Source organism: Hippocampus guttulatus, chromosome 2, assembly GCF_054856545.1.
Source record: "Hippocampus guttulatus isolate MCC_2025c chromosome 2, RoL_Hgut_1.0, whole genome shotgun sequence".
In the NCBI taxonomy this organism is placed as follows: Eukaryota; Metazoa; Chordata; class Actinopteri; order Syngnathiformes; family Syngnathidae; genus Hippocampus; species Hippocampus guttulatus.
In genome coordinates this window covers 32,350,024-32,367,564 of record NC_141262.1, presented here as the reverse complement: position 1 = coordinate 32,367,564, position 17,541 = coordinate 32,350,024, and the positions used below count along the sequence as shown (strand labels likewise).

General features: G+C 42.0%; 1 protein-coding gene across 3 annotated transcripts in view; it reads left to right on the top strand.

Annotated features, from left to right (window-relative positions):
• neurl1b (neuralized E3 ubiquitin protein ligase 1B) overlaps positions 1–17,541 on the top strand; it is a 44,477-nt gene that overhangs the window by 15,449 nt on the left and 11,487 nt on the right. For 2 of the 3 annotated variants that reach the window (XM_086105735.1, XM_086105733.1), the window contains one exon: positions 16,524–16,765. In XM_086105735.1, coding sequence (XP_085961861.1) covers positions 16,628–16,765 — 138 coding nt within the window. In that variant the 5' untranslated portion in view covers positions 16,524–16,627. Of the gene's footprint in view, positions 1–8,171; positions 8,339–16,523; positions 16,766–17,541 lie in introns of those variants that run through there. The other variant, XM_086105734.1, reaches the window with a different exon arrangement.

Sequence of the window (17,541 nt, the reverse complement as noted above, 5' to 3'; positions counted from 1 at the left end):
ATTCATTTATTTATGCTGTGTATGGACATACCATATTTTCCGCAGTATACGGCGCGTCGGATTATAAAGCGCACTTCCAATGAATGGCCTATTTTAAAACTGTTTTCATATACCTGTATATAGGGTACACCGTATTATAAGGCGTATTGAATGGAAGCCACAATAGTGGCTGCGGTTGCGTTTTGCATCCACGAGATAGAGCTATGGTAAAGGAATACAATACAATACAACTTTATTTATATGGTGCTTTCACAGCCGCTGCAGCTGTAACAAAGCACTTTACAGAACATTTATAATACTATGTCGAAGAAATCAGAATATTGATCCATATATAATGCACATCGGGGTATAAGGCTTTTCAGAAAATTGAATGATTTTAGGTGCGCCTTATAGTGCAGAAAATACAGCATATGATGTAAATAGATAGATACATACTGTATATGTACTGCATAGCGAAAAAGTTAAGAGGCTGCCATGTTGTCTTCAATTTCTTGTTCATTGCAATGTTTGATGCCATTAAAGGTGTAGCAGGTGACTAACTGAAATGAACAGAAGCCATGGAATGCCTGAAAGCACAGTTTTTGACAATGGTAGTACAATGCGAATCAATGTGAAGTGATTTTGGTTATTATCAAGAAAACCTTTGGAAAACATCTAAATTTAAATTCAACGCAGTTATTTTTGTGGTTATTAATATATTGGCCCCCCCCCCCCAAAAAAAGGTAACCTACCTTTAGTTGAACGGAGCATAGGGTAAATAGGAAACTGAAGAAACAAGGGTGGTCTCATATATTTTTTCAAAAGCTGTGCGACACCCTTTAATTCTGTGTTTTTTCATGATTTAAAACTTTCCTGAAATTTGGATAAGTCACATACATTGTGAAGAAATATTGATGGAAATATTTGGCAAACTTTTTTTTACCGGTAATCAAAACAGAATATGTTTTATGATTTAGATTTTAGCTCCTTGAAAGTGAGGAAGGAGAAGCGCAGTACACGCTGGACTGGTCCCAAGCCAATTGCAAACCATTGGAAAGATCCTTTTTTTGTTGCAATGCTCATTTAGTGGGGGAAAAATTAATAAGCACATTTTTCAACAAACAAACAAAAAAAAGACCCCCTCTTACGAAAACCAAAACATTAAGCCATTGGCCATTCGACTTGTGCCTTTGAAAGTGAAAGCATTGAAACACACAGTAGATATAATGTGTGAGCTAGCTCCAAATTAGGCCCCGGTGGACCAGCACGTAATATTTAAACCCAGAACCTTTCAACAATTTGATGACGCGGCTAAAAGGAGTGGTTATGGCTTGCAGTGTTCCCAAAAAGTGATACCACATATCTGTATTGTGTGAGGACAAACCATTAAAAAAAACAGAATCAACCAAGCAAAACATATTTTGATTGATACATTGCCCACCTAATAATGGCGTGACGAGTGACTGACAAGCCAACCAGTGACGGTCACCAAGCACAAAGACAGCACTTCAAATGAAACAAAAGCTTCAGCGTGATGGGAAACTGCTTGCAGACTGAGGTATCGAACTTCAAATCTTTGATGGGTGCATCTGCGAGGTCCCAAAAAATGGACTGTGGCCTGGTTCTGATATCAAGGCATAATCTTACTGAAATTGTATAAGAAACGCCTGACATCACTGCTTTACAAAAGTTCATACATTACTGTATCCGACCAAAAGTGGTAGGGACAGATACTTTTATTTGCAATCCAACGTCTACCCATCCATCTTCTAAAGTGCTTCTTCTCACGAGGGTCACGGGCATGCTGGAGCCTATCCCAGCTGTCTTTGGGCAGTAGGCGGGGCACACCCTGAACTGGTTGCCAGCCAATCGCAGTCCTATGCCTTCTGATTTCCTATTTCAGAACACAAACAAAAAAGACTTCCACCTGCTCATATAAAGTCATGCTTGTTCGAAATAAAAGATGTGAAATCACCTCAGTCTAATCATAATCAACCCAGTGAATGGGTTGTGTTCATCACCCATATAACTTAGGGCGATGCGCTTGCTTAAACTTAATTTCAAGCCATCCTTTTTTCAACAGAACAAGTCTGTTTAATTGTCATGGCATTTTAAAATGACCTCAATCTGAAATTGCACCCATGAAACACAACACACCATCTGCCGTGGTGTGTTGAGCCTCGTGATTCGAGGTTTTGGAAATTGGAACAATCTGCCATGGCACTGAGCACATGGCAATAAGTCTAACCCCAATATTGCCCCAGTTAAAAGCAAACGATCCAGATGTGAATGCAGTGTGATAGAACAGGCTGCTCCAATGAAAATGTGACCCAAAAAAAAAAATCTCTGACTGAACATAGCTGTTGCTATGGCGCATGTGTGCTTCGCCGAGATGACCGGGTTCACCGTGAAAGTGATGTGACTCACTTCATCCATTAGAGCAATGCTTGGGTTTTGGACAAAGCATTTTTTTCTGACATTTAGAATCACTACATTAAAAAGTTTTTCACTGCAATTTTCTGATCAGGAGTTCCAGCTGAGTGGCACGGTGGTCAGCATGTCGGCCTCACAGTACATACTGTAGGTGCAGCGTTCGACTCCAGCTAAGGCCTTCCTGTGTGGAGTTTGCATGTTATCCCCGTGCCCGCGTGGGTTTTCTTTGGGTACTCCGGTTCCCTCCCACATTCCAAAAACAATGGAACACCCCAAATTGTCCCTTGAGAGTAATTGTGAGCGCTGAGGGTTGTTCTTCTCTGTGTGCCCTGCGATTGGCTGGCAACCGGTTCAGGGTGTACCCCACCTGCTGCCCAAAGACAGCTGGAATAGGCTGCAGCACGCCACGTGACCCTTGTGACGATAAGCGGATCAGAAAATGGATGGATGGATTTACGCTAAGTATGACGTAAATGTTTTGGCTTCCAACAAAAAATTATGATGCAGTCGAATTAAAAACATGCTTTATTTGTTTTATGGTGAGGTGGGAATTTTTTGCCACCAATGTTTTGATTCAGTGATGAAGATAAGAAGATTAGAGAATGCATGGATGGATGGCATTTCATACATGAGTTGTCGGTATTTCGAAACGACATTTGGGAATTCTAGATTAGTTTACACAAAACGTTTTTTTTTAACTCTCCATAAATATGTACAGTATAAAAAATAAACCTACTACTGAAATTAATAAAACCTAAAACAAACCCCCAAAACATTGAAAACTGCTCTAAATACCAATTAAAGCTAACTACATTTAAAATGTAGTTGAATTCTATCGTGAAAAGTCCAAAATTGCTCTGAACTTGATTGCATATTATCACAAGTAAATGCAGTTCGTCCCCATCTTCCAGGTCTTGTTTTTGTTTTGTTTTGTTTTCTGCGAGTGTAGGATTGTGCGTGTGAAATGCTAACACCAGTGTCTCATGGTGCATTATTTTAACATCTTTCTATGAATTTAAATCGGCCACGATGTGGCGTTTTCTGACCTCCCGGAGGCAACTTGACTGCCGTCATGCTGTCAAAGCAATCAGGGTGGCATATCTCTGCTTCCAGCAACCGGGGGCATCTGGATAGACTAAAGCGACATCATATATAGACCACATTGCAGTCACCTCAGATCGTAAATGTACCAACCGCACCACGACTGTTGACAGTTTGTGCATATCTTTAATAGAATTTTCACCAATCTGATCAACTACATCAGAATTGGCTGATATTTTGCATTTGATGTAAAATCACTGATCGACTTTAATGTCACAATTTGCGCAATCTAGCGATGATGTCATTGAGCGGATCCGTGAAATAGGACATGGCAGCAAACACAATTATATCCAGGGCTGTTTTACCATATTATATGCAGTATATGAGCCAGAATTCTCGTCTGTTTTCACCCTCGTAGCGTGTCTTGTGAGCGGAAAGACTTTGCGCCTGGAGGTGGAAGTTCTGCCTTTCGTGCCCTCGACCAACCAATCACAACGTAGTAGCATTAGTGTAGGTTCACCCTGGCCACTAGACGCCTGAAAATCTTCCTTCCACAACAACAAGAGCAACAAATGCAATCATTCCTGGGGTAGTTTTCAGGCAATTTCTTCAGTGTGAGGTACGAACTTGTTAGCTTTGGCTTTACATCGCAGACTATTTATTTGTGCTGTGCGAGTGGGAATTCAACAAAACTTTGAGTGGAGGCCTGTTTTGCTGATTGTCTGGCACAGAACCACTTATGAAAACACAAGTTATCACACACACCACGCGCAGACATTCTTGCCAATAAGGTTGACACATTTTCAACAAATGTCAAATATTTTTTAGACATTCAGCAGTCTCCTTAACGATCATTTAATCTTTGCCTTTGGAGTAAGATCAACACAGCAGTAATTACACTCTCATCAACACAAGTGTGCATGTGCTCAGACAGCGAAGCATCATGGGGATCAGCACTTGTTTCTGTGGCTCTGCTGTGTTTACAGGCAAGGCTTGATTGCAGAGCTCATTGCAGGCCCCGTATTCGCTTCCTGGGTTGATCCCCCGTTGCCTTAGCAGCTCCTTTTCTATCTCACGCCACAACGAGGGCGTGGGGGGGCTGGCAGATTTCAATTCTGCTCCGCTTCGACCCCAAACACCATTCAGCAAAGGTTCGTATAAGGAGCCACCATATCCTGCTCAAACAAACAGCGCTGACGAGGGCGAAACAAATGCTTTTGTTTGGCAGATATATTTAGATTCAAGCCGCCTTCACCCAACTGGCATGTCTCACAGGCTGTTTGCCGTCAAAAAGAATAGGAACGTTGCAAGCATGTTGGCATCAGCTGAAACCTGCGGGGCTTTTTCCTCATTGTGCAAATATAAATATACTGCATATGCGCAATGGAAAACAGCATTTCCCCCGTTTAACATCAGAAGATTTGCAGATTTGGACAGACGAGACAATAAAACATGATACTTGTTGTATGGGAAATTAACTGTCCAGACCCTCCCTTCACTGTTAGTCTGAGTCAGTCGTCCAAGCTCCACGGGCCATGACTCCTCAGAGAGCAGTCTGGTACAGAAGACAGGAAACAGCTTGAGAGAGGTCCAGCAGTCAAGGCCACGGGAGGGGTTGGAGGGAAAACGGGGATTTCCTTGTATGATCGCCCAGACTGTTATCAAAAGTGCGCCGTCTTATATGTGGTGCAACTTATGAGCGTGATCACTGCTGTGGGATCTCCATGACTTTCAGGCATCCCATTTGCTAGGAACCCCTGGATTTAGGGCAGTTTGAAAGAGTCGACTGCAATTTTGACCTAGAATAGCACTCACTGGATATCAGACCAATCTCCAAACTCCAGTAATGCCCCAATGTTGGTGAACATTATGGGTTCGTTTGAAGGTTATTTCTAGCGCAGTGGTTCACGTAGCAGCCTTTCGTACATCTAGCCTGGGCTCAATTACGGGACAATGTTTCATTCAATATTGGCCTCGGATTGAGTCATGATAGAACCTGCGAGCTACACTGTGAACCTGAACAAGATAAACAGTCTGTGTGGGTAGCGAATAATGTCGATGACTCGTCTCTACATACCGTACTTCCTCTTACGGGGCAGGGTTGTTTCGTTACCCAACTGTGAGTACCAGCCGTTTTTTTGGCTGTACTTGTACAAATGCTCATTTAAGTGTAGACAATGCTGTCTGTTGATATAACGTCCATTTGTTAGTTTTGCATTAAAAGGAGAATAAAATGCATAACTGGCTCACTCATACAAGTATTGTAGTCTCCCTTTCGAGAGTACCGATTAGTTTTTAATCTTCAATTCATTAATACCGTGTGGTTCTGGAAAATAGTGATTCTTACCACCTTCACTGTCACTCTCAACGCATATTCTATGACAAACTCATCTTCAATAAGCAGTCAAGACAAGTGTCGTGGCAAAGTTTCACATATTCTAATTTGCGGTGGTGACCACGTTGATGATTATTTTGTCATTAAAAGTGTTGCAAAAGCATTGACAAGGGATCAACAAACATTCCTGCCCATGTGATAACATGGCTTCTATGGTATGCTACCAATTTTTTTGTTTTTAATATCTCTGCACCATCAGCCCTCTGCCAAATGGCCACTGGCTGGGGAACACCTGCCTTAATTATTGACCAAAATAAAAAAGTCAAGAATAGTTTTCAACAGCTACGGTATACAAGCAGTATTTCTTCTACTTTGTAATGCATGCCATGTGTCACCATGCTTCCTCACATAGGTCAGTCTTGGAACTACAACAGAATTTTGCTTTGGGGGAAGGAGACTCAATTCCAGCCGCTATTGTAGTAGTGCACATGGGGGAGGCACATGGAAGATGACCACAAATGCTGACAATGAAAAAAACAAAAACAAAACCACCCCCACACAAAAAAGAGGAGGACTGCTCAGCGTCAGAGTTGTTATCACTGTGGTCATTTCAGTCTTTATGGAAGTGTTTGCCACCTGAAAGACTACGTAGCTTGGAATAGGAATCTCCCCATGTCCTGGTTCTTGGCCCAAACTTCAATGTCCTTCAAGATAGCCTTCAAAACTTCAAGATAGCCTTCATATTGAGCTTGTTAAGGGGCGTAAAAACACATAATGAATCCCAACTCAAACACAACTAAGCCTCATCACTTTTTACAGTATTTAATTAAAGAGTATGCAAGCCTGAAGAAACGTGCGAATAATAAATTTAAAATGTCAAAGTGAAACTGGCTAACTCTCCTAAAACTGACAGCAAACAAAAAGAGGTGGATGGAACACAAAAGAAAGAAGACAAAGGAACAAACGGAAATCCCAAACTAAAACCCTCCAAAAAGCTAAACAGAAAATAACAGCCACACTTAAAATCAAAAACTGCCAAAAAACTACTAATAGGAAAAACAAGACAAGGATGACAATGTTATGACTCTGAATCCACATACAACAAATATATGATCACCTCATATGATGAATACTGTATACACAATAAATGGAGGAATGACTAGTTTTGAAATCAGAAGGGAGGAAGAAAAGGTTCAACAAGTTTTAATTTATTTTAACAGTGGGATTGGTAACACAAAAGGCTTTGCAATATCTCAGCATTATTAAAAGTGAAGACAATTAGCAGTTTTGTATTTAGCCCCAAACATGAAGTCAACACATATGATTTGCGTTTGTGGACCACCTGAAATTATGTGGGAGGCTGTATCTGACACCCGGGCTTTGAGTTTGACACCTATGCTGTAAAGCATGTCTATGTTACAAGGTACAATTCAAAAAAATCATTTCCATGTGCAGGGGCGACCCAGTAGTCCAGTGGTTAGCACGTCGACTTCACAGTGCAGAGGTACTGGGTTCAATTCCAGCTCCGGCCTCCCTGTGTGCAGTTTGTATGTTCTCCCCGGGCCTGCGTGGGTTTTCTCCGGGTGCTCCGGTTTCCTCCCACGTTCCAAAAACATGCATGGCAGGCTGATTGAACACGCTAAATTGTCCCTCGGTGTGAATGTGAGCGCGCATGGTTTTCGTCTCTGTGTGCCCTGCGATTGGCTGGCTGCCGGTTCGATGGCTGGGATGGGCTCCAGCACCCCCCGCGACCCTAGTGAGGATTAAGCGGTTCGGAAAATGGATGGATTTCCATGTGCAATGTATTTTATTTGAATCATTCTACATGTCATTTGTTTGCATTTTCTGATATTGAAATACAGTGTTGAGGCTCAAAATACTCTTAATGTTACAGTATTTTACCAGAGTATAAATCTACACTTTTGGATCACTGCCTAGGTTTTGATGAACGCTTGAGCCTACTACAACACTGCATTTTAACACTGATTATTCGAAGGGCACTTGGAGAACTGAATATTTTTGAGTTGGAACTCGGTGTAAAAAGTTTAAGAACCACGGCCTTAAAGTAACACCTTGTACATGAAAATATACCCAGGCTGCACCCCCCCCCCCCTCCCCTCCAGGAAATCGTCGTCGAGCATTGAGTCTTGAACATTCAGTGTTGTTTTATTTTCGGGAATATTATTCCGCTTGCTGTGTTTTAAAAGTGGTGCGGAGCGTGCAAGGGAGACGCTCGTAAAGGGCGGAGGGTGGTGTGTGTATGTGGGGGGGGGGGGGGGGGGGGGCTCTTGCGCGGCCGGAGGTGTCTGCCTACCTCACGTTCGCGCTCAAGACGCGCGCACAGCGGCGGTTTTAATCGAAATTCACGCAGATTGTCGTCAGTTTGGAAAGAGAGAACAAGAGAGAGGGAGAGAGAGAGAGAGAGAGCGTGGGGATTCTGCACACATGGATGTGCAGGCGAACACTGCATTAATAATCTGGATTAATTTCACAGCCGGTGCGCAGAATTTGTGGACATAATGGGGAATACGACACCCAAACCGTTAATAGGTGAGCCTTGTGATGACTATTGTGTTCATGGAGAATGCGTGTGAAGGCGTGAGCGTGTGGTTTTGGTGCCATTTCCTCCACTTGAGCTCGCTCGGTTTTTGGAAATGATCTGTGCATCACGGGGGATCTGAGCATGATTCCAGTGGAGATCCCCGAGAGCCATTTTTACCTCACTGTAATCTTTTTTAATCATCTGTTGCACGTTAATGCGAAACAAATAATCACATTTGAGTGTTCCCGAAGTGAGCATTTGCAACTGAGGGTCACCTGCTCACGGCGGTGGTCGTTTTAACGCCACTTTAAAGATGGAACAATCTTATTTAGAACTATTTGTTTAGTTCATTGTTGTACTATCCAAATGATAATGAGAAATTAGAAATCCTTGGTTTTAAAGGGATCATCTCAATTTTTTTGATGTTATTTTACACACTATGGAGAGCAGTGTGGATGTCGTCTCTAAGATTGTAGATTAACTACAACATGCATAATTGAAGAAATGATCCATAGGTATGAATGTGCGTTGTTGTTTGTAAAGCAAATTCATGTGACTGGTTCGTGACCAGTCCAGGGTTTAGGTTCGAGTTTAAAGCGCCCATGACCCGAATGAAGACAAGCCTCACAGAAAATAAATGGAGATCCCACCCTCACATTTAATTACTGTATCTGGACTTAATTATTTTTTAATTAATAAATGAACATTAAGAAACATCCTGACAGTTGTTTCAAATTGATTGTTGATCAATCATGCCATGTTTTGTCAGCAGACTAAGGTCATTTAGTGGAGCCCGGAGTTCAAACCAAATATGCTGCATCAGCATTTAGGTGTTGTGCTGCATGCAAATGGCATAAGATGGCAGCAGAACATAAATTAGCGCCAAGCGTAAATGCTTTCCAATCCATGTTTCCCCATACTAATCATTAAGGTCTTTGAAAGTATCTCTATAAAACATTTTTTGGAAACTCATGTTTCTGTGCTGTATATTGTTTTACCAATTATAATGAACTCGTATTTATTTGTGTCAGCACAGTGGTCGACTAGTTAGCCCGTCCACTTCACAGTCACTCACAGTCATGTTCTCCCTATGCCTGCGTGGGTTTTCTCCGGGTACTCCGGTTTCCTCCCACATTCCAAAAACATGCACCGTAGGTTAAGTGAACACTCAAAATTGTCCCTAGGGCGTAATTGTGAGCGCGGATGGCTGTTTGTTAATGTGTCCCCTGCGATTGGCTGTCAACCAGTTCAGGCTGTACCCCGCCTCCTGCCCGAAGACAACTGGGATGGGCTCCAGCATGCCGGCAACCTTTGTGGGAATTAGCTCCTCAGATAATGGATGGATGGATAGTTTTTATTTGTCTCACTTGCTTTTAATGGTGTTAAAATATTCATTTAAAAAAATGTTGCCTTTAAATGCTGTTTTGTAACTATGTGACGCCAATTGAGCTACCTTGTGTATGAAATCTGTGATACAAATAAAGCTGGCTTGCCTTGCTTCAAAGTGTTGGAGACACATGTAGACAGACACACTCTCATTCCCACCTATTGGTGTCTTCAGTGAACCGAAGGCCTGCCAACTGGACAGTAGTGAGCAAATTACAGTCAGCGCCTCACACCAGCATTTATCGGTGATTGACTTTCACGCACATACCCCATAGTTTTGTGTCTATTGAGATATATTTACTTCCTTTTGTTATTTTTTTTCAGTTATGACATTTAAAAGTATATTACTTGATAATTGGCTCCTGATGCTTTGATTTACTGCCTGCTCCCTTCCCCGCCCCCGCTCAGGCTAGATACAATGGGGTGACTGCTACCAGCACCCCGCCGACGCGTGGACTCAATTAGTCACTGTTCAGTGGGGAGGAGCATTCACCGCTTGCATGATACACACTATTTGTATTTATTCGAGTGTCGTCTTTTTATCCCGTTATGGAATCTTAACAGTCTTTGTGATGAATACAGTAGTTTCAAAACGTTGCTTTCGAGGCCTTTCAACGCAGATGCAATAAAAAGACGATGAAATTCTCATCAAAACCATTAAAGATCATCGCTCTTGTAAATGACTATGCTGATTAGACACTATAGCCTAGAGAGGAAAGAGAATAGAAGCCCTGCTCATATTGATCAATGAGCCTGATATTCAATTACATCATCCATATTACGTGAAAGTGTCTTGTGCTCGTTCTGGCCTACTGTATGATTGCAGTGTCTCTCCTGCTATATATCAGTGCATCTTTTGCCGCAATGCTATCTGGACATATTTTAACGGATTTTTTTCCTGTTTATAGACCGTTAAACAAAGTATCACGCTGCGCCGCAAACATGTTGCAAAGCAGTAAGACCAATAACCAAGACCAGCAAACCTAGCCAAGAATTACACTGAACCTGTTTGGACACAATGTACAAAACCCCTTCATGACCCAACAATTCCCAAAAAGTATTCAAGTTCCTCGTGATGAAAAGCTGATGGAGGCGTTCTACACAGGACTATCTCGTGTCTCTGAAGAGGCGTATTTACAACTGGAGTACCCACTCAATGTGCAAGAAATTTTCACATCCCTCCAGAGCAGTGGTTCTCAACCTGGGTTCGATCGAACCCTAGGGGTTCGGTGAATCGGTCTCAGGGGTTCAACGGAGCCTCTGCCATGGAAGTTAAGACACACTCGACTCAACATGTCAAATAGTTATGACACCCCGCTGCAGATGATCACATTACATCGCTTGTCCAATTACTGCTGCGGGAAATTTAGTTCGCTCAGTCGTCAACGTGTGACTGTCGTGATAGTACATTGTGTGATTTGTTTTTTTTAGAATTTTAATACATGCTGACTATGTCGAGCAAAACAAGAAAGTTGTCGGACGAATATGTACAACATGGATTCACATGCATCACGGAACGTGATGGGACTCAGCGTCCTATCTGCATGATTTGTCATGCCAAGTTGTGCAACTCAAAACTGAAGGAACACTTCTTGAATCGTATTTTTATGTTTCACTAATGAAGGGTTCGGTGAATGTGCATATGCACCGATTGGGTTCGGTACCTCTAAGAAGGTTAAGAAACACTGCTCCAGAGCAGGCCACAAGACTCCTGGTACCGATGATCTGAAAAGAAAATTGTATAAAGTATACTGGTACAGGGCGGCCCGGTAGTCCAGTGGTTAGCACGTCGACTTCACAGTGCAGAGGTACCGGGTTCAATTCCAGCTCCGGCCTCCCTGTGTGGAGTTTGCATGTTCTCCCCGGGCCTGCGTGGGTTTTCTCCGGGTGCTCCGGTTTCCTCCCACATTCCAAAGACATGCATGGCAGGCTGATTGAACACTCTAAATTGCCCCTAGGTGTGAGTGTGGGCGTGCGTGGTTGTTCGTCTCTGTGTTCCCTGCGATTGGCTGGCGACCGGTTCAGGGTGACCCCTGCCTACTGCCCGAAGTCTGCTGGGATAGGCTCCAGCACCCCCCGCGACCCTAGTGAGGATCAAGCGGTTCGGAAGATGAATGAATGAATATACTGGTACATTTTAGCTCACAACCTGTTTGATGTCTTTAACACTCTTGCCCAAAAAAGGGGAGAGATTAAAAAAAAAAAAAGGCACCGTGTGTAGCTCCACTACACGGACTACAATATCCTCTTGGCCGTCCTGGTACAGAAGAAACATGTGCTATGTTACGTTTATGTAAAATAATAATTAAATAAATAAATGTCACAGTGTTCATTGTATGATGAGATATTTTATCGAACGAACCGTAGGCTACCCATGTTGTCCTTTGGGCTAACTAGTACCCGCTGGCACCATTTTTTTTTAGGACATTGCACATTAATCAACAGAGCAAAAAGGCATCCTTGTTTGTACAGTGTGTCTTTCGTCTCGCTCCTTCCGTCTACTTCCTCCGCGTGTAACTGCCCACCCCTCCCCTCTCTGCTTGCAGAGAAGGTGAAAAAAAATTGTGATTGATTCCTCAACTCTGTGAGCAGCCAATCATATTGAGACCAGCTTAGAAGTCCCCTAAAATAAAGAACAGAGGAGCTCATTATCGGTGACAGCCACTATTCGTAGTTAGTGTCACCTTGACATTTTGAAATCACGATACAACATCAAAACGATAATTGTCCCATGCCTGTGGGAGACCATGGCCGGATTTAGGTTAAGCGGTGATCTAATTGCAAAGATCCAGGTGTCGTACAAGGACATCGAAGGTGAAGGGATCAACAGTGGCTTAAGTGCTCTATTCAGGTGCATAGAAGACTGTGACAGGATATGCACTGTCAGGGATGGGATCACTTTGAGAAAATCCATTCTTGTGCTTGTGAGTTTTTTCTACCAGGTTTTAAAAATGACATTGTTTTATCTGTTTGAGCTAATGATGTTGCAATTAAGGGAAGAACGTCAATGCGTTAGCATAAATAGATGAAAAGTTTTCTGTTACGTCCTCAGCCAAGGTGAACTTGGGAAAGATTGAAGGCCTTGCTGATGGGGAGTGGTTTGAAAGTGGCAGGAAAAAAATGATGACAAAATAATTCCTTACAGCAGCATTGACTGTCCTCTTTGGCCCCCCATCAGGTGTTTCATCACATACACACATAGCCAAATAGTTTTTTAAATTTTTTATTCCAGTTCATCAAAAGGCACATCACATAACCTCCAACCTTGTGTGGAAAGATGTAACAAGCAGCATTTTCAGACCTTGAGCACGTGGTGGGGCTGTGTTTGTGACTGATTTCAAAATGTTAAAGGTTAGTGGCTTACACTTTTTATTTATTTATATATTTTTAAATCAGGGTGGGGGTTTTTTCCTCCTGTGTTCTCGTTGAATGGCATAAGTCAGATTTTTAGGTCGCTGTATTGGTTGCTCATATAGCCAGGACTGATGGGGGAGCTGTTCAGCTCAACATCAACATCAACATCAACATCAACAACAACAATCCATCCAGCCATCCATTTTCAACACCGCTTATCCTAAAGAGGGTCTTGGCGGTCGCTGGAGTAAATCCCAGCTGACTTCGGGCAAAGCTCAAATACAATACTTTACGAAAAGGAAAAAAAAGTAAATCCAGCGAGGCCAGCTCTCACTGATGCCCAGGATGTGGACTCTCTGTTGCAGGGGTGTCAAACATACGGCCCGCGGGTTGGATCCGGCCCGCAAAGAGGTTTGGTCAAGACCGCAGGATAATTTAAAAAATGAAAAATGCATAAAAGACATGAAATGAATATTTTTAATAAGGTGCAATTCATGGGGTATCCACTAGGGGAAATACTGTTTTGATCGGAGTAAAAGACAATATTGTTTTGATCAGAGAAGAAGACAACAGCAGCCGCAGTCTGTCACTGAGACATACCCAACACAGCAGACGCTTTCAAGGATACGTGAATACTTTATTCTTTACACATTTAATAGCACTCTCCTTAGTTTGTAAGGTGTAGGCAGGGATTACATTTAGATTTTATATGCACATGTAAATGGTTTAAAAATTCTTTATAAATCTCGTTTAATCTGAAAGTGCATGACTATATTTTTCAGTACCCATTACTTGTTCAAGTTTTGTGCCTTTGTACAATCAGTGGGGTCAGTTACAATGCATATATGTGAATGATAAAAGTTAATCGCACATTTGTCTGAGGAAATCTAAGGAGCTTCATGAAATGTTTTGTAAAATATCTGTTTATTAAATTCCAACATTTAACTAATGTCCGCGTGCATTAAAGACATTATTTAGGTTATTTATAGCAGAGTATGGTAAAACTTGAATGGTCTACTGAGGCCATATTTGGCCCACAATGTGAAATGAGTTTGACACCCCTGCTCTATGCTATGAAGACACCACAGTGTGACATGTTGGAATGTAAAAAAAAAAAGCATATTCCAAACAATACATATTTTGTAGCAATGCCGAAATTAGGAATGCAATGTGGATTTTTTTTAATTTAATGCATTCACAGTCATTACTTTTTTTTTCTGCATAAAGGCTGAATTGTTTCAAACAGCTGATTTTATTACCCGTATGATATTTTACAGCTGATTTGATACAACATAAATTGACCCAAATCATTCTTGTTTGATTTCTGACCCTTGCTAAATTCAATATAATATGATGTCTTCAGGCAATGCATTGTATGACAACACGATCAAAGATACAGCCTTTGAATAGTGGGAATCTTTCCTAGACTATGAGGATACAATAAAAGGGCCATTGAGTTTGTTTATACTGCTGGCTAAGGATGTTGTTAGTATTTACACATCAATAAGCTCAACACCAGCACGTGAAGACGTGACTTCTCTTGATGTGATTATCTTTTGTCTCGTGCAATGTGACCTTTCCAGTGATGATTTGGTAAATATTCTTTTGCTACAAGTCCTATTTGGCTTTGGAAATATTTTCTCCTCTTTAAGACCTTCAATTTCTGTCACTACTTTACTGTGTTTGGTTTTAAATATCAAGGATTACTATCGTAAACAATCGTCTTTGGACATGATTACCAAATATTCAATGCTTTAATCCTAATTTAGGATTCGGGACATATTTGACCCTTTGGGATTTAAGGGGGGCGGCCCGGTAGTCCAGTGGTTAGCACGTCGACTTCACATTGCAGAGGTACCGGGTTCAATTCCAGCTCCGGCCTCCCTGTGTGGAGTTTGTGTGCAGTTTCTCCCCAGGCCTGCGTGGGTTTTCTCCGGGTACTCCGGTTTCCTCCCACATTCCAAAAACATGCGTGGCAGGCTGATTGAACTCTCTAAAATTGTCCCTAGGTGTGAATGTGAGCGTGGATGGTTGTTTGTCTCTGTGTGCCCTGCGATTGGCTGGCAACCGATTCAGGGTGTCCCCTGCCTACTGCTCGAAGACAGCTGGGATAGGCTCCAGCACCCCCCGCGACCCTAGTGAGGATCAAGCGGTTCGGAAAATGGATGGATGGATGGATTTAAGGGTAGCATTTGAGTAGCAGAATTTATAGGGGCCAAATTTGACCCCGTGGGTTCTCCAGGGTTACCAGTATTTGGAACAGAATTTCGGTAAAAAAGCATTCTCTGAGGTTACTATGAGTCATTTGACCGCGTTTGAACGTTTTCATTATGGCTTGACAAATTGGTATATACTTAGTACATAAAACAAGTACAGTGTTACAGAACCCTAAACAGTGTCACAAGAATTAAAAAAAAAAAAAGATTGCTATTTGTAGTTGTGCTTACGGTTGGAAATACATACTACATATGTTTGGAGTGTTTGGACAACAAGCTCTTTTGAATGCTGTGGGTTTCATGTTCAATGAGGTTGTTGAACGGTGCATCGTGTCAGTGTGGGAAAGGAAGTGTCTAAGACTGTGTGGGCTCACACAAGTGGCCTCTGCCCTCTGAAGCAGTGATTCCCAACCAGGGCGGCGTGGCATATAATGTGCCAAAAGAAATCGTCAGGGGTGCTGTGGAAAGTTGTCCAGTTCCACTTATTTTTGTCTGAAAATTCTTATTTAATTACAAATATTTCTTTGTTCATCTCTCTATGCCGGGGACATATAGTGACAGGCAGAACAATTGAAGGCTCTTTCATTAGATGGGAGAAGGTAGACAAAAAAAACCCTTTGTATCTTCCCGTTGTCATTGATACAACCTTCATACAGCTTTCTCCTGAATTCGACAGACCTGGATTTCACACAAAAGTACAATCGTGAATAAATGGAGACAAAGCCATCATTGATTTTGTATTCATACTTTTTGTCAAATTGTTGTTTGGTGGTGTACTGTCATGTTTTTCTAATGTAAACTACATGCCTCTGCTTAGTAAAGTTTGAGAAAGGGACTGTGGTGGACCACGTGCACATTTGGGTAAAAAAATAACCCACTTATGGATCAAAAAGTTTGGTCAAAAGAATAATCCACAAAACAATAAATTATTATTTTTAAAAAGGGTTTTGGGGGGGTGGGGCGTGGGAGTGGTGATTCATTGACCCCATTTTAGGGTAGTTCAGTTGGGCCAAATGAACTCAAGTGGTGGTTGGCCCCTTTTTGGCTCAAAATAGGGTGATTTTTGACCCATCTGTTTTTAGAGTGCAGTTAATGTGTACTGTTTAGGCTGCTTCTTTATCCAGCAGCTGCTGTCACCATATTATCATGGTTTGACCTTGTCTGAGTTTAAAAAAAATGTTGATGTTAAATTCTATTTAAAGAACATCTTCTTTCTGCTTTTACTCAAAATTTGCAGATGCGACTGTTCAAACCCGCCCAGTGGCTAATAGCCAGTACTACACTTTGCCCAACAACGGGAGCGGGTTTGAGAGAAGATCAGCATATCCATTTAGCATCAGTATGGAGTCGCCCCGCTTTCACCCCCACGCCAAAGGCAAAAATATCAGGCTGGATGGACAGCTTCGACGCGCCACTCGCAAGAACAGCTTCTGCAATGGAATCACCTTCAGTCACAAGCCCGTCCACCTCTACGAGAAGGTCAGTTTGCCTGCAAAAAGTTAATCATTGAATATTTAAAGTAGTCCTTTTCACCTAAACACACTTTTAGTCTTTGGCTTTCGACTCAGCATGAGACTCGGCATTGTTTGACTATTTTATTGTGGTTTTAGTTCTCCGTGAGCCATCACCTTTGTGTGGTGTTGGGGTTTCTGTGTCTTAATGATCCTAGGAGCTAAGTTGTCTGGGGCGTTATGCCCCTGCAAGGGTCACCCATGGCAAACAGGTCCAACGTGAGGGACCAGACAAAGCATGGCTCAAAAGTCACCTTATGATGAATAAATATATGGAATTTGGTTTCCCTAAAGCTAAAGCTGTTTTCCCCGTGACCCCCGGATAAGCGGTAGAAAATGGATGGATGGATTACCATCTTTATGTTATTCATTCATTTCATTAACTGTCTTTGTAAGTACCTGTATATGCCTGATTCCAATTTTTTATATAGCACATTGTATGCAGCATTGGTTGGTTTTAAAGTGTTTTATAAATAAAGTTAAGGTGGGTTGGAGATGACTCTCACTTACTTTCGGGTCAACAGACACATGTTAAATGGCAACTCTTTTTCCTCACTTCCTGTTAGAATGTTGTGTGTCCCTCCATCTGATGTTGTTTTTGGGCTTTTTTTGCCCTTTTGCAATCAGAAATAGATTCATTTTGTGCATGTATCACACACGAGTTGGCTATAGTGGAGATAACGTAACCTAGCTACAAGTATGTCCAGTCCTACGGTCGAGTAAATGTCAACAGCACTGGCTGCA